The sequence below is a fragment of the Dendrobates tinctorius genome, unplaced genomic scaffold (assembly GCF_039654945.1).
Source record: "Dendrobates tinctorius isolate UK_male_01 unplaced genomic scaffold, ASM3965494v1 ptg000250l, whole genome shotgun sequence".
Taxonomy (NCBI): domain Eukaryota; kingdom Metazoa; phylum Chordata; class Amphibia; order Anura; family Dendrobatidae; genus Dendrobates; species Dendrobates tinctorius.
Window position 1 is genome coordinate 36373697 of NW_027361917.1, and position 22168 is coordinate 36395864.

General features: G+C 44.3%; 1 protein-coding gene across 2 annotated transcripts in view; it reads right to left on the reverse strand.

The window, feature by feature from the left end:
* TTC27 (tetratricopeptide repeat domain 27) overlaps positions 1-22168 on the reverse strand; it is a 635517-nt gene that overhangs the window by 524457 nt on the left and 88892 nt on the right. For both annotated transcript variants that reach the window (XM_073557610.1, XM_073557609.1), the window contains 2 exons: positions 11343-11483; positions 1753-1855 (listed from right to left, as the gene is read on the reverse strand). In XM_073557610.1, the coding sequence (XP_073413711.1) occupies positions 1753-1855; positions 11343-11483 (244 nt within the window). The remainder of the gene's footprint in view (positions 1-1752; positions 1856-11342; positions 11484-22168) is intronic.

A 22168-nucleotide genomic window follows, 5' to 3' on the forward strand; every position in this document is an offset into this window, starting at 1 on the left:
ATTTCCTCATTGATCTGCCAGTGTGGGGATCAGACAATGTTCAAAGTGATTTCCTCATTGATCTGCCAGTGTGGGGATCAGACAGGGTCCAAAGTGATTTCCTCATTGATCTGCCAGTGTGGGGACCAGACAGGGTCCAAAGTGATTTCCTCATTGATCTGCCAGTGTGGGGATCAGACAGGGCCCAAAGTGATTTCCTCATTGATCTGCCAGTGTGGGGATCAGACAAGGCCCAAAGTGATTTCCTCATTGATCTGCCAGTGTGGGGATCAGACAATGTCCAAAGTGATTTCTTCATTGATCTGCCAGTGTGGGGATCAGACAGTGTCCAAAGTGATTTCCTAATTGATCTGCCAGTGTGGGGATCAGACAGTGTCCAAAGTGATTTCCTCACTGATCTACCAGTGTGATGATCAGACAATGTTCAAAGTGATTTTCTCATTGATCTGCCATTGTGGGGATCAGACAATTTCCAAAGTGATTTCCTCATTGATCTGCCAGTGTGGGGATCAGACAGTGTCCAAAGTGATTTCCTCATTGATATGCCAGTGTGGGGATCAGACAGGGTCCAAAGTGATTTCCTCATTGATCTGCCAGTGTGGGGACCAGGGTCCATAGTGACTTCTTCATTCATGTGAATGGCTTTGTTGGGGTTCCTGTCTGAATCCTGTTTTTCGGGGATTACGAAGGAAATCACGACACAACATTCAGTGAAGAGAACGGTTTGAGAACCTAGTCTTAACTAACCACCTAATAAACATACCAATAAGACACAGACATTAATAATGCCTTCTCCAATTAAGAAATCAAGACTTCACAAAAATGTCTGACCGATAAGGGCCCATACCTAGCTTTAAGTTAGACTAAAAGACATCCTGTCAGCACAATTTGTAATGTGAAATAAAGACAAGGCTGTAATAGCGTGGTAATACTGATTACACTGATACCTCTGGTGAATAAATCTGTTTTGTGGAACTTCTTTAATCACCATTTGGAGTTTCCTGCTTCAAATGGTGCTTATTCAATTTTAAGAAAAACCTATAATTAGAAAATGACCTATTGTTTAAATCAAGTATTAGTGTTTAATGTACATTTTTTAAGTTATTTTTTTTCCCAAGTGACAATGAGTATTAAAGTTAAAAAAAAAGAACTTTTGATACTGAATCTACTGGAGATTTTTAGACTCTTCTTGTTGTTTCAGGAAACAACACTTGTACATTAGCCACAATGAACAGACTCTGACCCTATTATTTGTACTGAAGCATCTAATGAGCGTGTAGAAAGGTCATTGTGAAGGGAGGGGGAGCAGGGAGAGCGGTGATAACACCTATTGTGAATAGTGGATCCTATACTATCAGCTCAGCTCTTTATAGGGGTGGAACTTGTCATTGTAAACCTGACACTGCAGATGAGGAGCCTGCTGAAAACTCATCATGAAAGAACAAGAAGTATGAGTCTAAAACAAATGCCCCAGTGGCCAGCATGAAAATTGCAAACTGCTACTTTTTAAATTGACATCGTAATATGAAAATAAACAGAAATATAGCCAATATTTTTTTAAAACACATGTAAAACAAACACCTAAATTTACTAACAGGTCATTTTCTGATGACAGCTTCATTTAAGGCACTTGTATTTTTGCAAAATAAATAAGTGATTCGAGGTTTTATGATAGTTTAAAAACACACAAGACAGCGCTCATCATCTGACATGATATGGATACAAAGCATACAGTAACATAACAGAACCTACCGCCTTCCATACAGTTTTGTGCAACAGTTAATAATTCTGGAGAGCGCTCCTCCAAAAGCCGTTGGTGAATGCTCACACATCTTAAGGTCCACCAAGGTAACACCTGGAAGGGGACATTGGATAAGCATTTAGAACTCATCAAACTGTGTGAAATGTAAGAAACTAAAGAGGAAAAGAAAAACAAGAAACACGAAGTTCTAAAAAAAAGTGTGCAAAAAGAAATATGAAATTGTACTTTCCAATAGCAAAAGTTTTGTTCAGTTAGCTGCACTAAAAGAGCACGGCCAACAATCTTTTTACTGCCTAATCCTGAGGAAACGTATGAGTGGTGTACTGGCCGTGCATTCATATATTGACTGATCGCCGTTTTCCTTTTTTCCCAACACCGCTGCGGTCTGCATGTGGGTCTCATGACTTCTATTCCGACTTGCAGGATCACACTGAGATTTATGTGTGATTGTCAGGACGAGGACCCATAGACTGACATGGTAAAAGCAGCTAGAGACCCGTGTGCAAGTTGGAATAGAAGTCACGTGAGTGAGAAGAGGATCGGCGTGGGGCTGGAAACCGGGGACGATGAACGGAATGTGAATGGTACCAAATGGGGGCATATAGAGTCCCTACAACTTTATAACACAGAGTTACTGGAAATCCATGTGCTGCTCAGCGGTACTGCTTTACAGAGGAATTGCCCCATAGAATGGGCAATAAAATTGAGCTGTGATACAGCCATGCAGCTGATCTCTTTCACTGCGTCCTAAAGACAACACTGTATAGGAAAAAATGGTATCAGACTTCAGCCACTGGAAAAATAACACAAGCAAGATAAATAGTGCATTTTAACAGATAAAAGATAATCATGTCCAATAAATGGAATATAAATTGAGCTTGAATGTGAATATAATAGGCAAACTATGTATTAGCCTAAAATAAAATAAAACCCATTACATTTTAGGTTTTTTTTTTCTATCTGAATAATTCAAACGGCATATCACAATTTCAAGAAATCCGGCCGGCATTGTACAAAGACCAACACTGCCAAAAAGCAATTTACACTTTAAACAGCAGAGAATCTTTTATATTCTTTGGAATATTCACTTTCTTTTATTATTTTTTTAGACTTGCCCGGGGCCGCACAGTCATAAGCAGAAAATTAAACTAGTATAAAATACTCAAAATGAGCAGACAATCATTTGTATTCTCCTGGAGTATTCCAAGGGCAGAAGACAGAGGGATTTTGGTTTGAAGAGAAAATCACAAAACACAAAATTACAAGTTGACATACTTTACTTAAAGCAGGTCGACACACACGAGAGCCTTGTCATAACACAGCACATTACAAGGTGCGCGGTGTTACTGCTCAGACAAAGGGTGATGGAAGTGACCGGGAATTGATATGATGGACTATCAAGATCACTCCGATCCGAATATACTGCTGCTTTAAAATGAAAAATAGAATCCGATCTAATGTACAGTTTTTTGGACTATGAGACACACCTTTTAGTAAAACCTGCAAAAGACAAAGTGAACAAAAACCCTGCTCTAACTAAATAAGTAAAAGCAAAAGTGCATCTAAATAACACAGAGTTTTTAATACTATTGTTTTTGATCAAAAGTAGCATGAAAGCTATCCCACCACAACACGATAACTCTGTTCGGGATAGTCCTACACTGTCTAATATTAAAAACCTTGCCTTGTGTCAAAGTTGACCTTAATGTGTGAACAAGGGCAGACAAAAGGACTGGGTCCCAAACAGTAGACACCAGTCTGGTGAAGTCTTATATACAATTTCCAGTTCAGGAGAGGGAGGCCTCACCCCAGCTTGCACAGAATGCAAAATACAAAGAAAAAGCACAAAAATTAAGCTTGGTTTGAGTTGATACACATGCAGCATATAAATGCATGCTGACATTGGCCATAAAACATAAAACCTGCAAAAGACAAAGTGAGCAAAAACCCTGCTCTAACTAAATAAGTAAAAGCAAAAGTACATCTAAATAATACAGTTTTTTTAGTAATACTGTTTTTGATCAAAAGTAGCATCAAAGCTATCCCACCACAACACGGTAACTCTGTTCGGGATAGTCCTACACTGTCTAATATGAAAAACCTTGCCTTGTCTCAAAGTTGACGGAAAAATAAAGTTATAGCTCTTAGAAGAACGGGAGGAAAAAAATAAGAACGAAAAATCGGAAATTGGTCTCGTTGTGAAGGGGTTAATAGAGTAAAGATATGATTTTTATAGGGGCTTTGTCCCCTGTATGGCTATGTGGGGAGTTCAAAATGTGTCTTGGGACCGACGCTCTTCATGAGTTTTAGTCATTATTTTTAGAATCCAAAAAATGAAACTGTATTATACTTGTACCTCTGTCCTAAAAAAGTAAATGCATTTTTCAGCAACTAATGTCACTCGGGCATCCCCTAAGTATTCAAATCTGTGACATTTCTTGATCTTGAATCGCTAAGGCATTATAAGTAATGCTTTAATGGGTGTAGTCATACGAGTTACACAGGAAGAATTTAGCACAGCCCATTTAACAAGGATGTAATGTCTTGCTTTTATGTAAAAAAAAAAAAAAAAAAAATTATAATAAAAAATCATACAGACCAAGAGAGCGTCAAACAAGACCTGTTCTTGGAGAGGAAAAATTTCCATTTTCGTTTGTCTGTTCACCGAGCAGCCATTTGTATCAAACGGCAGAGAAATGATCTTATTTAATGTGAAAAAAGGCTGGCCCACCAAGGTGTAAAGTCCCACAGGAGCCTGGCTAATTCTGGATTTATAAAGCCGCTGCTTGCGATTTTCGACTTTGTACACTAGAATGTTTGTTGCAGATGCGTGAAATTATTCACTGATCAACCTGATAAGCAAGCAGACGTCTTAGCTTTGTCACTGACTCAAAAAAGTAAAAAAATGCTTTTAGACGTTACTAAACTTTGGGCTAACAATGCCATCAGGCTATAGCGGGGTATTAAGCATTAGCCTGGAGAAAGTAATGGGAACAGATGATTGGTTATATTATTCCTACCTAGTTACAACCTCTACTCCTAAATTGCGATACAATGTACTATCTCCTGCCAAAGACCGTATTATTTACATGATACCACTGTACACACTTGTTTTAATGCCTCCTCCGTAAAGAGGTTGTCCACTACTTTAGCACTGATGGCCTATCCTTAGGATAGGTTATTAATGTCTGATCGGCTGTGGTCCGACAACCCCGCCGATCAGCTATTATTGGTGGCCGCTGGATGGAAGTACTCGCTTGCCGAGCTGCTCCATAGTTGTAGCGGCCGCCGCAAGGTACTACATATCCTCCTCCTATTCAAATTAATTGGTGCAGTACCCTGTGGCCACCATTACAAGTAGACAGCTCGGCAAGTGAGTAGATGCGGCCATGGGCCAACACTGATAACAGCTGATCGGCGGGAGTGCCAGGTGTTGGACCCCGGCAGATCAGATATTGATGACCTATCCCAAGAATAGGTCATCAGTGTAAAAGTAGTGGAAAAACCCTTATAAATTCATTGTGTGAAAAGAGCCTGAAGACCCACCTCTTCCGACAAGCCTATAACCTGCAGTAACCACCGATCGACCAAACCGCTGCACGACCAGCTCTACCCTCGCCTACTGTATTATCACCCATCCCTTGAAGATTGTGAGCCCTCGCGGGCAGGGTCCTCTCTCCTCCTGTACCAGTTATGACTTGTATTGTTTAAGATTATTGTACTTGTTTTTATGTATACCCCCCTCACATGTAAAGCGCCATGGAATAAATGGCGCTATAACAATAAATAATAATAATAATAATTGTGTGTGACTGAGAACTGACTTTGTTCACCACAGGACTGTACTGAAATGCCATCAATCCCGGGTATATCTTGGGAATAACCCATCCCTTTAGAATTAGAGCGTATAAACTTTATCACACCTAGTTTTTTTTAAAACTTCCTCTGAATGATGTACAAAAAAAAAGAAATATGTTAACTCTGCAAGACAAACAATTTAAAAAGGGACCTGTGAGCCAAAACAGCACAAAAAGGGAGCGTGCCGTTTAGCTTATTGGACATATATACTGTGTAGACACTACCACATTTTGAAGTTATTTTCGGAAATGTGATTGATCAAAAGGTCATTCAGGTAGCCAGGATCTGCAGCATATATGCATCTTAAGGGGTGTACAATTCATGGTAGCTTTCTCTTCTGCCCTGCACTGATCAGAATGATCAGTGTTGACAGAAGGAGAGAGTACCATGCTAGCTATCCTCGTATTAAAAGATGCATACACTTTTTAGATTTTCTTTCTTACTTAAAGGTGTAACACAAAAATTGAGCTTGGTTTGAGTTGATACACATGCAGCATATAAATGCATGTTGACATTGGCCATAAAACATAAAACCTGCAAAAGACGAAGTGAGCAAAAACCCTGCTGTAACTAAATAAGTAAAAGCAAAAGTGCATCTAAATAATACAGAGTTTTTGGTAATACTGTTTTTGATCAAAGTAGCATGAAAGCCATCCCACCACGACACGGTAACTCTGTTCGGGATAGTCCTACACTGTCTAATATGAAAAACCTTGCCTGTGTCAAAGTTGACCACAATATAGCCGTGTGAGGGCTTGTTTTTTTACGGGGCAACTTCTACTTTTGAATGACATCATTCATTTTATCATGAAATGTACAGGAAAGCGGGAACAAAAATTCCAAGTACCGTATATACTTGAGTATAAGCCGAGATTTTCAGCCCATTTTTTAGGCTGAAAGTGCCCCCTCTCGGCTTATACTTGAGTCATTGTCCCAGGGGGTTGGCGGGGGGAGGGGGAGCAGCAGGAGTTGGCAGCTGTCACATCATACTCACCCCCTCCTAGTGCGGTCTCTACATTTCCTTGATTCTCAGATGGTTTCCAGCACCAGCAGCTCTTCCTGTGTTCAGTGGTCACATGCTACTACTCATTAAAGTAATGAATATGCTCACAACTCCACTCTCATAGGCGTGGAGCGCAAATTCATTACTTTAATGAGCGGTACCACGTGACCGCTGAACACAGGAAGGAGCTGCCGGCCTCGGGACGATGGAGAAGCAAGAAGTGCAGAGACCGCGCCAGGAGGGGGTGAGTATGACGGGGAGGACGGGGGGAGCCATGCGATATTCACCAGTTCCCGTTCCACCGTCGCGCGCCTCTGTGTCTTCCGCGTCCTCTAGCTGTGACGTTCAGGTCAGAGGGCGCGATGACGTGGTTAGTGCGCGCCCTCTGCCTGAACAGTCACTGCAGAGACACGGAAGACAGAGCAGCGCGCGGTGGAATGGGGACAGGTGAATATCCCAAGTGCCGGGGGCCTGAGCCAGCAGGGACACCGGCACCTGGCCTCCATAGCATGCCAGTGTCCCCGCCTGCTCAGGACACCGGCACCTGGACCTCAGCGACGAGAGGTGAGTATGTCATTTTTTTTTTGTAATCGCAGCAGCATCATACGGGGTGTTGTGAGTTCATTTTCTGGTCCACCAGTTGTGAGTCATCCTGCCAGGCTCCCTCTGGTGGTAACAGGAGGTAGTGAGGCTGATTTAATCAGTAGAGATCTGCCACCTGATAATGAGGATGACAATTGGACCTCAGGAATCTCAGACTGGATTTAAGACAGCCGACTCCCGATTCTGATGCTGGTGATTCCTTCTGGCTTGTCAGGTCTTGGTTTTCAGCTCTGTTCCAGTCATCTAAAGCTAAGTTTTTCTGCTAATGTTCACACTTGATTTTGTTGGTCTATTCAGTTTTTTGTGTGGTCAGCCAGCCCCGGCTGGGGCTGTGCTGAATTTCCACTCTTATTTACCTGTATTTGCCAATTTGCTTTTTGTCCCTTATTAGATTGGCCTCTTTTTGCTCTGTCTCAGAATATTTCAGAGTGCTGATATAGTGGGAGAAGTCTAGTGACTTCAGGGTTAATTTTGCTATCAGAAGTGTTGGACATTATTTTTGTAGGGTTTTTTGCAGATTGCAGACAGTGTCTTTCCTTTCCTATCCTTTCTAGTTAGTTTGGGCCCCATCGTTGCTCAGCCTATTTTCCTACCTGTGTTTGTGCTTTCATCTTGTTTCACCGTCAATACATGTGTGAGGGCTGTCTTTCCTTTGGGGTCTGCTCTGGGGCAGTTAGTTTTCCCCTTTTCTTGCTTCAGGCTTATGTAGTTCTCCGGCTGTGACGAAGCGTCTAGGATCATCGTAGGTACGCTCCACGGCTGCTGCTAGTTGTGTGGTTAGGATCAGGGATTTGCAATCTGCATAGTTACCAACCTCTCTGGTTTTCTGTGACTTAGCTTGTTTTGTTTTTTTCTCCTCAGTGACCCATTCATAACAACGGGCATATTATTCTATGGAGCATCTTATGGGGCCATCAACCTTTATGGAGCAGCATATGGGGCATATTATTCTATGGAGTATCTTATGGGGCCATCAACCTTTATGGAGCAGCATATGGGGCATTAGGGCATATTATTCTATGGAGCATCTTATGGGGCCATCATTAACCTTCTATACAGCATTATATGGGGCATATTTTAATATGGAGCAACTTATGGGGCCCTCATTAACCTTTGTGCATTATATAGGGCATATTTTAATATTAGCATCTTATGGGGCCATAATTAACCTTTGTGCAGAATTCTATGGGACAAATTTTTGTATGGAGCATCTTATGGGGCCCATCATGAACTTTATGGAGCATTGTAAGGGGCATATTTCGTATGGAGCATTTTATGGGGCCCATCGTGAACTGTATGGAGCATTATATGGGGATCCTGATTCAATATGGACATTTAAAAACATTTAACCTACTTATGTCTCAATTAATTTGACTTTTATTGGTATCTATTTTTATTTTTGAAATTTACCAGTAGCTGCTACATTTTCCACCTTTGGCTTATACACGAGTCAATAAGTTTTCCCATTTTTGTGTAGCAAAATTAGGGGCCTTGGCTATACTCGGGTTGGCTTATGCTCAAGTATATACGGTACATCTAAATTGTAAAAAAAAAAAAAAAAAAAAAAAAAAAAAGTGCAATTCCAAAATTGTTTTTTTTTTTTTTTTTTTTTTAATTTACACTGTCCACTACTGTCCATTTACATAAGGTAAATCTGACGTGGCAATATGATTTTCTAGGTCAGTACAATTACGCAGAAGGCAAACATGTATATTTTTTTTTGTTTTTTATTTTTTTATTTAAGTGGTGAAAAAATATTTGGAAATTTGTAAAAAGAAAAAAATTGCTTGTGTTGCCATTTTTATGAAACCCATAACATTTTAAGTTTTTGGGAAATAGGGTTGTGTGAGGACTTAGTTTTTTGCATCCTGAGCTGACGTTTTTACGGCTATCATTTGGTAGATACATGGTTTTTATCACCTTTTATTACATTTTATTTCAATGTTTCAGCAGTTAAATATGTAATACTGTCGTTTATATGATTTCTGTTGTTATGCCGTTTACTAGTCGGAATAATTTATTTTAGATTTTGATTGTTTGAACTTTTATAAACACAGTGATACCAAATATGTGTAATTGAAATTTTTTCGACACATTTTTAAAATTTTTTTTTTCACTTTTTACTGTATCTCTTCGCTTGTGCTATACATACCAGTGCTACAGCATTGCTGTGTACAGTGAACATCATGGACTCCTGTGAGCGCCAGCTACCGGCTGGCTTTCACAGGAATAACGTATACACAGACACGGGTTTTCAGCAGACCCATCAATGCCCCGCAATCACGACACAGGTGTCACGTGCCCCGTCCTGGAGGCCGGTAACTGATACAACAGGACGTGGCACGTGTGATTGTCCTATGTGACGACGTCCCCAGGTCGGTAACTAATACAATAAGACAAAGGGAATGGGGAAAACCTGGGTAACAATAACAATGGTGGCCCTGCGATAGGGAATGGAGACGAGGAGACCTCCTGCACTCCCCTGAGTCAGTGTCCATACACTCCTAGCGTTCCCTAGGCTGGTTCCGCACCGGGCGCCGATCAGGAACCTCAAAATCCTGACTCGCCCTGCACCTAAACCCTCACTAGGGAATTGGTCGGTACGGAAACTAATCCCACCACTGCACTAAACACACATAAGGAAAAGCGACATAACAGGGGAACACCACTTAGCTTTGCTTTGTTGCTTATGCTCCCAGCAACAGAGCCCACCACCTGCGTGCATCTTTTCCTCCACCGTGTCCATCATCTGGGTGCACTGTCCAGAAACGGATCTTCTCAGCACCATAGTGCAGCCTTGGAGCAAACAGAGTCCACACCTGCGTGCAGCTGTCCAGAAACAGAGTCCTGCCAGTGAGTCCAGCTTTTCTGCCAAAGGGTCCAGCATGCCTGAGTCCAGCTCTCAGCAACAACGTCCAGCATTTTGAATGCAGGTCTACACCATAGCTGCCACTCCACCAATCCATGCACGAACTCCTTGCTGACACCATAACTGCAACTCCACCATGCCATGCCAGCCCTCCTTGCAGACACCATAGCTGACACTCCCGGACTCTCACTGAGCTGCCCGTGACTCTCCTTTAGCTCCATCCTTCACCCAGGCTTGCTTGCAAATGAGGACCTTATCACCAACAGTGATTAACACACCTGATACTCTCTTATAGAGCACTCACACCTGTAACAAAATTACGTGCACAAACTAAGGTAACCAGAGTGCAATGACCCAAATGGCCACCGGGGGAAAAACTACAACTGAAATCACCACAGTGCAATGACCCTAATGGCCACCGGGGGAAAAACCACCTTTGGCACACAGCCAAAGGAAAAAAAGAAAAAGGTTACTTTGTGCATTTACTCTGTCATATCCAACCTGGATCATGACAACAGGCACGTCAATGGGCACATAAAATTATGCACTCCCCTGCTAGTGCTCGTTATATGCGGCTGTCAGAGATTGACAGCGGTGTTTATCAGGTTAACAGCCACAGGCGGAGAGTTCATCAACCCAGTGGTTGTTAAAAGCAGATGATGCAGTAATTGGCAACACAGCGGTGTAACAATACTCCACAGAGGCCAGTGACATCACCAACGGGGGCCGCACTGATCTCCTGCACGCCGGGTATTGTAACACAGCTGTGTTTCCGGCTCATTACTGCAGATCTGAGGCAACAAGAGTGGGCGCTGTCACTGTGCACAAGGCACTGCTCCTGAAATGAGTGTCATTGACAACGCATTGTTTCAGGAAGGGAGCTGAGGCTATGACATTGACCGCACCCTCTGCCCCCTGCTCTGATGACGCTTCGATCGAGTAACCCAGGGTGACTGGGGGCTCCCAAACGAATTGTCATTAAACAGGAAGTAAAAAAAAATAGACTAGCTAGCAAGTAGAGAGTTAGTTAGGGAACAGTAAAAATTTTTTAAAGCAAATAGATAGGGACTAAGATAAAATTTACTTTTGCCTTTGGACCACCCCTTAAAGTAACAATATAATATAGAATAACTTGAAATAAAGCTATAAACTAAAATGCATTTAAAAATCTGTCACATTTTCTTCATATATGAGTGACAAGAACTTGTCCATGCTGGGCACGTAAACAGGTGCAGATCATTTCTTACCTGGAATGCCGAGAGTTTATTCCTGAGGTTCACAAGGATTATTCTGGCCAGAAGTAAGAAGATTGGATTGGCTGTCAAGCTGTAGACTGATTCTCCATCAAGAACAAGCGTGCCCAGAATTGCAGCTCTCACAGTATTGCCCTGGAAAATAACACCAATACATATGGCTTAAAGGATGTTAACATTAAATCTGTAAGAAAAAAAAGAATTTAACGATGGGTTCAAGATGGTACAAGAAGCATGGAAGTTAAGGATTTTGTACTTGTAAACTTTCAAACACTGTGACAAATGTCATCATTGTTAGTTTTACTTGATGTATGTGACAGTTATCTGTAATCTTTATAGAATACTATTTAAAATGTTTCACAAATCAACAGTACAATAAAAGATAAGAAACATTGTAAGGCTGTGTGCACATGTATGCAGAAAATTTCTGCATAAAAACAGGACTCCTTCCCAGTAAACGCGCGTTTTTTTCCGCGCGGTTTTCTGCAATTTTTGCGCGTTTTTGCAGCAATTCTTTCTGCACGTCCTCAGATACATATAAAATAGCCAGAAATGCAGAATTTACCGCAAAATTAATGAGCATGCTGCGTTTTTTTACCGCAAAGCGTTTTTTTGAGGTAAAAAACCCATCAATATGCACAAAAAGTGCAAAATGCATTAAAATGAATGGGAAGCTTCTTTTTCGCGTTTTTCCCGCAGATTTTTTTGTAAATCCGAGTGAAAAACGCGGAAAAAAGCTCTGTGTGTGAACACAGCCTAATAGATCTTATCAAAGAAATATGCTTTAACCAGTTATCAAATTTTCCTTAAAGTATAACAGTCGGTTTAATTTTAGTTTCATAAATGAATAGCGCACATAAAAGTAAGCAACTTTGTAATAAATATTATCAGAGAAATATATTTCTTTCTCTGCCAGAATTGATCAGTCATTATCAAAATTCTCAATTCTTAGGTAAAATCTGTATTCAGTGAAGACAGACTCTATCATTACTGAGATGGAATTGTATCAGTAGCAGTTGCCATCTCCTATGTAGATGAGGCAGGAGGAGCTAGAGCTTCTCCGTCCTTCACCGACCTACATAAAATCTTATCAGAAGCAGCCTGTTACAGAACCACTCAGCACCCAGAATATGTTGTGCAGTTATATGTATATATAATAGGTTCCATGTGAGATGCATGTCCCTAATGTATCAGCAGTGTCCGCCCTCCCCCTACCTTTGTAATTCCCACAGTAAACATACGCAGGCTCCGGCCACCTGCTGCTTTTGTAATGCATGTCTGGCCTGACGCTTGTCTATTGGCCGCCCCTCTGTATTTGTGTGATATATTCTGTGTCCTGTGAGTAAAGTGTTGTCAGACTGGAAATACATGGAGAAGCAGTGATCTTTTATATGCGCCCATGCACTCAGAGGAATTCCAGCCAGCATCCTTCATTCAGATTCCAGCCAACGCAGAGCGGACCTCCGAAAACACGGGGTGGTACTGAAAGAGGTACCCCAGCTTGGAAGACCACATTACACTGGTGGCAGCAGTGGAATTTGATACCCCTTCTACAGGAGGAAAGGAAAGAAATGGAAAATAATTACCAGAAGTTAAAGAGGACTACCTTAAAAGACCTGGTGGAAGCCCGAGGGTTGATCGCCAGCAACAAAACAAAAGCGGATTTGATAGCAGTCATCATGGAACACGACAGTGCAGCGTCCCCCAATGTGAATGTGGAGGAGACCGAATTCCAGAGGGAGGTAAAGAACAGACTGGTGTTCTATGGCCCAAACCCTGCAGTAGAGATTATACGAGAAGTGATGGCTGATGTGCGTACTGATCTGAAGGAAAAGATGGCCGAGCGGACCAGGATAGAGCTAGCCAAGATGGAGATGGCAGAGCGGACCAAAGTGGAGCTGGCCAAGATGGAGATGGCAGAGCGGAGAGAGGAGAGTCAGCGAGCAGGGGGAGCTCTGGCCTTCGACCAGGTACCTTCAACAGTAAGCTACAAAAAGATCCAGTACAATGCCTTCCGACAGTTCGGGGAGGCACAGGAAGACATTGATGGCTTTCTGCAGGACTTTGAGCGGCAGTGTGCTCTTCATCAAGTAAAGCCGGAGGAACGGGTTCAGATTCTGGCCAGCAAGCTGACAGGCCGGGCAGCGGACGCCTATCGCACGGTACCTGATGAGGACTGTATGGACTATGAGCGGATCAAAGAAGTGATCTTGGCCCGGTATGCGTTGACACCAGAGGCCTACCGCCAAAAGTTCGTCGGACTTATAAAACGAGTAACCGATACCCACGCTGAATGGGCCTGTAAATTACGGCGGTCACTGCTACAGTGGGTACAAGGGAGCCAAGCAACCACTAAGGAGGACATCCTCCAGCTCTTCCTGTTAGAACGATTCTTTAATGGACTAAACCCCGAGACACAGGAATGGCTTCGGGACAGGCGGCCAACGACTCTTGAGGAAGCTGCTCGTCTGGCCGATGAACATCATGATGCCAGGAGGCCGCAGTTGTCCGGATCAAGGTGGTCACTAGGGGCCCGCCCATGAACCTGGAGGGCCCCAAACCACCGAAGATTGTAGGGGGACCAGCTAGAAACCCGGCCTACAACAGTCCCCCTGGGGCGCGATGCCACACCTGTCATCAGCTGGGCCACCTTCAAAGACAATGCCCCAACCGGACTCAGCATATCCAGTGGCCAAAGGCGGGAACAGCTACCTTCAGCCGGGCTGCTGTACACTGCTACCAAGGCGAAGCTGACCCGGCATTGGGGCTACGATTAACCAAGGGGTGGAAGAGATGGAGGAAGTGCTGCATGAAGTAGACCCCGTGCAGGCAGCCCGGGCAGATAATCGACAACACCATCGACAAGTCGTGTGGGTTAATGGGAAACGTATGCAGAGACTAAGATTCCGGGGCAACTTTGACCCTTGTGAAGCCTCATCTCGTCCGGGACCAAGAGAAGACGGACCGGACAGTGGCAGTCCGTGTAGCAGGGGGAGCCATATATCGACTACCCACTGCCAGGATTCACCTGAACTGGGGAGTCGGGGATGGCCTTGTTGAGGTCGGCTTGATGGAGGATTTGCCTGCAGACGTCTTGCTGGGAAATGACTTGGGGCCCATGTTGTCTGCATTCTCGGTGGCCCCTCTGGCTGAGACATATCCTGTGACCACCCGGAGACAAGCTCGAGCTGCGGAGGCGGAATCACACTCAGAGGCCCAGGTAAGACATTCCAGCCCTACACGTATTCCCATAGCCAGACACATTTCTTGGGCCACCCCAGATGAATTTAAGAGGGAGTTACTTGAGGATCCTTCATTAGAGGGATATCGTGGGAAGGCACAGGAGGGGAGAGGGGTACTGGAAGGGGAACAGTTTGTATGGAAGCAGGGACTCCTCTACCGGATCACAGAGCTGCACCACACAGGGACGAGCCCCACTATAAAACAACAGCTGGTAGTTCCCAAGAAGTATATGCAGGAGTTACTGCGAATCTCTCATGATATACCCTTGGCCGGGCACTTCGGCGTCAGTCGCACCAGGCATCGTCTGACACAAAACTTCTTTTGGCCGGGGGTAACCTATGATGTTCGTCAGTACTGCCAGACCTGTGACAGTTGTCAGCGCATTGGCAAGAGGGGGGATCGATGCAAGGCCAGATTACGCCCCCTCCCCATTGTGGAGGAACCATTTAGCCGAGTAGCGGTCGATCTGATAGGGCCGTTAGCCAAACCCAGTCCGTCCGGGAAAAAGTATAAATTGACAGTGGTAGATTATGCCACACGGTATCCAGACGCTGTTGCGTTACCTAACATACTGGCAGAGACGGTGGTGGCCGCCCTGCTCCAGGTTTTCTCACGGGTTGGATTTGCCCGGGAGATTATCTCGGACCAGGGTACCCAGTTTACAGCAGAGGTGACCAACCAACTGTGGAAGCTGTGCAGCGTAAAGTCCATTAGAATCGCCCCATACCACCCGCAAACCAATGGGTTGTGTGAACGCTTTAACGGGACATTAAAACAGCTCATTGGGACTTTTACCAGGACCTACAGGGACTGGGAGAAATTCTGCCACACCTCCTGTTTGCCTATCGGGAGGTGCCCCAAGAATCCACGGGGTTCTCCCTGTTCGAGCTGGTATACAGGAGACGGGTAAGGGGACCCCTAGACTTAGTGCTGGAACACTGGGAAGGGGAGGGCCTCATAGAAGGGGTACCTATTGTACCCTATGTGCTGGAATTCCGGGACCGCCTACAGGAGCTGACCCAGGTTGTACGTGAGAACCTGCAGGTGACACAGCGGCACCAGCGCTTATGGTACGATCGGAGGGCCAGAGAGCGCACTTTGGAAATAGGACAGAAGGTCCTGGTGTTAGAGCCTACTAAGCAGAATAAGTTTCAAGCTGCATGGCAGGGGCCCTACCAGGTAGTGGGGAAAATAGCTGACACAACCTATAATGTCGCCGATTGTAACGACCCCAGGGTTATCCGCATGTTCCACGTGAATATGCTGAAGCCCTACCGGGAGCGCCCTGAAGAGGTAGTGGCCATCTGTGCACATGAAGCAGAGGATTTAGCTGGACGTCCCTTGCCGGATGTCTTAGGGGAAAGGACTCAGTCTAAAACATGGGACCAGGTACACTTGGGCGAAGACCTAGGCCCCCGGGAGAGAGAGCAGGCGGAGGCGTTGTTGAGGCTGCGACAGAGGATGTTTTCAGAGAGACCGGGGTACACTCGCCTGGCACAACACAAGGTTGAGACCCAGGATCAGACCCCCCTGCGACAAAACCCCTTCCACGTCCCTGAGTCTGTATGAGAGGGGATGCGACAAGAGATGCTGCATTTAGGGGTCATTGAAGAGTCAGATAGTCCCTGGGCATCCCCCGTAGTGTTAGTGCCCAAGAAGGATGGGACTACACGGTTTTGTGTAGACTATCTTAAGCTCAATGAGAAAACAGTGACGGATGCATATCCCATGCCGCGTGTGGATGAGTTGTTAGACCGGCTGGTGGGGGCAAAGTATTTGACCACCATCGATCTATGCAAAGGCTACTGGCAGATTCCCCTTAGTCCTGACGCTATTCCCAAGTCGGCATTTGTCACCCCGTTCGGCTTATTCCAGTTTCGAGTTATGCCATTTGGGATGAAGAATGCCCCGGCGACCTTCCAACGGCTGGCTGACCGGCTTCTGGATGGTCTCCAGGACTATGCTTGTGCCTACCTGGACGACATCGCCATCTACAGTACGACATGGGAAGAGCATCTAAATCACCTAGAGACAGTATTGGACAGGATCCACCAGGCCGGAATCACCCTGAATCCAAACAAGTGTCACGTGGGCAAAGCAGAGGTTCAGTATTTAGGGCACTGGGTGGGAAGTGGGAAACAGCGACCAGAACCAGCCAAGATTGAGGCCATAGCCAAATGGCCCATCCCACGCACTAAAACCCAGGTCATGGCGTTTCTAGGGACAGCGGGGTATTACAGGAAATTCGTTCCCAATTACAGCAGCATAGCCAAGCCCCTCACTGATCTGACCCGTAAGAACCAACCCCGCCAGGTAACCTGGAGCTCAGAGTGTGAGGAAGCCTTCCGCCAACTAAAGGACGCCCTCACCAATACCCCTGTATTGGCCGCACCCGATCCAACTAAACGTTTCCTTGTTCACACAGACGCTTCTATGTTTGGATTGGGGGCAGTACTGAGCCAAGTCGGGCCGGACGGCCAAGAACACCCGGTAGCTTACCTGAGTCGGAAACTACTGCCCCGTGAAGTAAGCTATGCGGCCATTGAGAAGGAGTGCCTGGCGGTAGTATGGGCACTCAAGAAGTTGCAACCATATTTGTATGGACAACAGTTTTCCCTCCTAACGGACCATAATCCCGTAGTCTAGCTTAATCGGGTCTCCGGAGACAACGCCAGATTGCTGCGGTGGAGTTTAGCCCTACAACCTCTGGACTTCACCATCCGATGGACTAAGTCGACAAACAGAACTTGTACCAACCCCATAAACTTTGGTCATCCCCAAACCGATCCGTTGAGGATCAGACTGTGTATGCCGATCGCGTCGCTGAAAAGGGGGAGCCGTGTTACAGAACCACTCAGCACCCAGAATATGTTGTGCAGTTATATGTATATATAATAGGTTCCATGTGAGATGCATGTCCCTAATGTATCAGCAGTGTCCGCCCTCCCCCTACCTTTGTAATTCCCACAGTAAACATACGCAGGCTCCGGCCACCTGCTGCTTTTGTAATGCATGTCTGGCCTGACGCTTGTCTATTGGCCGGCCCTCTGTATCTGTGTGATATATTCTGTGTCCTGTGAGTAAAGTGTTGTCAGACTGGAAATACATGGAGAAGCAGTGATCTTTTATATGCGCCCATGCACTCAGAGGAATTCCAGCCAGTGTCCTCCATTCAGACTCCAGCCAACGCAAAGCGGACATCCGAAAACACGGGGTGGTACTGAATGAGGTACCCCAGCTTGGAAGACCCCGTTACACAGCCGTTATCTCCTATCTCAGTAACTGGAACGTCTGTGTCACGGGTTTACCGCAAGAGAGGAGCCAGAAGGCCGCAGCGTCTGATTTCTCCTACTCCTGCACTGGTTAGAAGTAGAGTTGAGCGACTTTGGTCGGATCGGGTTTCGTGAAACCCGAATGAAACAAAATTTGAGTCGGATGAAACTGGTCCGACTAGGGCAAAAAAAGTCGGGAGTTTCGTCCGAAACCCGACCCCAATGCAAGTCAATGGGAAATAAAAGTCGGCATTGAGCGGATGACATTCATCCACTCAATGCCGACTTTTATTCCCCATCGACTTGCTTTGGGGTCGGGTTTCGGACGAAACGCCGACTTTTTTTTGCCCTAGTCGGACCAGTTTCATCCGACTCAAATTTTGTTTCATTCGGGTTTCACGAAACCCGATCCGACCAAAGTCGCTCAACTCTAGTTAGAAGCACTTCACCTTCGTATTAAACAGTGTACATTTCTTTTGCCATGCCTGGGTTAATCTGCTCAGTTGAGAGCTCCTGGAGAGTTTAGGCTCTCAGCGGTGCACTGTGTGCCACTCCCATCTCATAAGTAATCTGGGTCTTGGCTAGTACTCATTGTAAGAGTTAGCTTTTGTTGCTTGGCTGAAGGTTGTTGTTAGTGGCTGTTGTTGGAGAAGGCATTTTGTGGATTTATCTGTGACTGTTGCTAGGTTTTCAGTGTGTTCCTTCCTTCTCCTACTTTGGTTTACCCCCATCCTACACTCTCTGATGCATCCCTCTGTTATTTGTATGTGTATATTTGTATGTTTGGTATTTTTCGTCACCCCTGTTCATATAACCTTGTTAGTCTGTTTGGTGTATTACGGTACGCTATTACTCCCCTCTTCCCTGGGTGGGGGAAGGGGACAGACTTAGGGCGGATTCAAGAGCTAAGGCAAGGTACGTGGCCCCAGTGTCTTCACCATCAGAAATAATCAGGGGAACAGGGTGAGCTAGGGTGCCTCTGGCGTTAGAGACAGGGAAGGAGCCCCTGGTCCCAGCCATCCGACAACAGTCATGATAGTCTGTCTTCACTGAAAACAGTGAGAAAAAAAAATCCGGTGGTAACCTCACTGAGTTGGAATGGAAGGCCATTTCCACCCTGAAAAACAACAGGGATATCATTATAAGAGCGGCGGATAAGGGGGGGGGGGGGGGGATACCCATTCAAGATAGAAACACCTATCTAGAAGAGGCGTACCGCATACTTTCAGATACTAGTACATATGGGCTACCCAATATGGACACATATAATAAGTCCATCCGCACATACAATGAGTTAATCAAAGATGCTGGGTCATTGGGGATTTTGAACAAACAAGAGAAGGATTTTTTGAGCGTGAAAGATCCAGCAATGGCATTCTTATACCATCTTCCCAAGCTGCGCAAAAACATTTTAAACCCTCCAGGACGCCCAATCATCTCCGGGATTGGTGCACTGACCTCAAATTTAGCAGCATATATAGATGGAATAATGAATCCCAAAGTCAGCCAGTTGAAAAGTTTTTTAAGAGATTCAACACATTTAATTCAAACCATTGAGAACATCAGGTGGGAGGAGTCCTATTTATTTATATCTATGGATGTAACAGGACTGTATACGAATATTGACCATGTGATAGGTCTAGAATGTTTTGAACTGTTTGTTGCTGGTGATGATAGGATCCCAGTAACTCAAAAGGATTTCATTATGAGAGGCATGTCCTTAATTTTGAATAATAATTATTTCACGTTTGAGGGGAAGGTTTACCATCAGAAATGGGGCATGGCCATGGGCTCGAGGGTGGCGTCTACGTATGTAAATTTATTCATGGCCACCTTCGAGTCCTGGCATGTTTTTAATAATACATTCAGGGATGATATCATTTATAAGCGTTTTATAGACGATATTTTAATATTTTATAATAATCATAGGAACACAGTATCTGAGATCCTGGAGATTATCATGTGCAATAATTGGGGAATTGAATTAACACCTGAGATTAGTAAAATGGAGATCAACTTTTTGGATTTAACGATAAAACATGATGGTAAAGGTAAAATAATAACAAGGAATTTTTTCAAAAAAGTTGATGCCAACAGCTATGTATACTACAAAAGTAACCATTACAACAAATGGTTGACAAACGTACCAAAAAATCAGGATCAACGAATAAGGAAAAATTGCACCTTACTAAAAGATTATAAGGAACAAAGTAAATGTCTAAGAGAGAGATTTTTAGAGCGTGAATACCTTAAAAAATTAGTAAAAAAAAAACATACTCAGAGGCTAAGGGAATTTCAGAAAGTAGTTTAATACATGGGACAGAAAATAAAAAATCTACAGATGAATACTATACCACTAATTTCATCACAACCTTTTCTTCCCAAAATGGCACTATCAGGAACATAATACAGAAGCATTGGAAGGTCCTACTAAATGACCCAGTCTGTCAGAAAGTATTACCAACTAGACCAGTTGTTACCTTTAGGAGGGCGCCATCCCTAAAAAAGATTTTAGCCCCTAGTAGAATTAGGGATGTGGGAGACAAAAAAGCCCTGAATGCAGGAAAAAGTACCTTACAGAAGCACATAAGAGGTTCCTTTAAATGTAAAAACAAAAACTGCTTGTGTTGTTTATGGATCAGTGATAATGTAAATACCTTTTATTCAAATAGTGATAATGATAACGTATACGACATTAATTTTAAGCTAACATGTAAATCCAGTTTTGTGATTTATCTAATTGATTGTTGCTGTGGGAAACAATATGTGGGACGCACTACACAGCCTCTACATCCAAGGATGAATTCACATAGACACAATATCTCTAAGGCTATGTGCCCACGTAGCGTTTGAAAACGCTCACTGAAAACCGGACTCCTTCCCAGAAATCGCGCGGTTTTTTCCCCGCGCGATTTCACCGCGATTTTACCGCGATTATGATCGCGATTTTGCCGCGATTTTCGCGTGCGATATTCAAGCACTTTCCAAGCGATTTGAAGCATTGCTTGGAAAGTGATTGACAGGTTAGTCACACTCGTCAAACATAGTGTTTGACAAGTGTGACCAGGTTTTTACTATTGAGGCCGCCTATGCGGCATCAATAGTAAAAGATAGGATGTTAAAATGCAAAAAAAAAATAAAAAAATTGGGGTATATTTACCTTCCGGCGTCTCGCGCTGCCATCCCGGGCCACAGCGTTCCCAGTAATGCCTTGCGAGACCTGTGATGACGTAGTCTCGCGTTGCTATAGCGATCTCGCGAGATCACTAGAGTCACGCGAGACACGTCATCATAGGGCCTTGCCGCAAGGCATTACTGGGAACGCTAGGCCGGGAATGCAGCGCGGGACGTCGGAAGGTAAATATACCCCGATTTTTTATTTTTTATTCTTTTTTTTTCAGGGGTATGGTACCCAGGGCCTGGAGGACAGTCTCCTTTCCTCCACACCGTGGGTACCAACCGCACATGAGACGCTTAACTTCCCGCATGGTGGGCATAGCCACATGCGGGAAGTAAGCGATTATCATGCATTCCTATGGGTGCGGAATCGCGGCAATTCTTTGCGATTCCGCACAAAAGAATGAGCATGCTGCGATTTTTTCCGCAATGCGATTCCGCCACGGAAAAAAGCGCAGCATTAGCACAGCATGTGCGGAATGCCATAGGAATGCATGGGGGGCGTTCTGTACACGATTTTTAAACGTTTTCGCAACGTTTTCGCGCCAAAAATCACGGCAAAAACGCTTAAAAATCGCTACGTGGGCACACAGCCTAAAGGATATCTGAAACATGGCTTGTCTTGACATTGTTTTGAAAAACACGGGAATAAAGCCTCACTACGAGTTACACCTATAGATCATATACGAGTAGATACCCCAAACAGAATACAGTGTCTAAATAAGAAAGAACTGTATTGGATATATAAACTAGATACCATTCATCCTAAAGGCCTCAATGAGTTGGTAGATCTTTTTTGATAAGCTGTCTCTCATGTTTCTTTGTCCCTAGCGGCCCGACGGATTTCCTTCCCTGACCTGGCGGGTCAGCGTTCTCACGTGGGGGTCCGTTATTGGATGTCGGACACCTAGTGGGAATTTTACCAAACAATCGGTTAATTCCAAATTACATAACCATTCCTTGCAAGTGGAGAGATAGCATACAGGCTTCCGGCTTGCCTAAAACCTGTGGGTTGGAGACCAGTCATTCTATCTTTATAAAATTTTAATATATATTTATTATAGGTTTCATACATTTTTTAAATGAAAGACTGATTGTTTAGATGTTCAATGTGTTTTATCAGAGGTT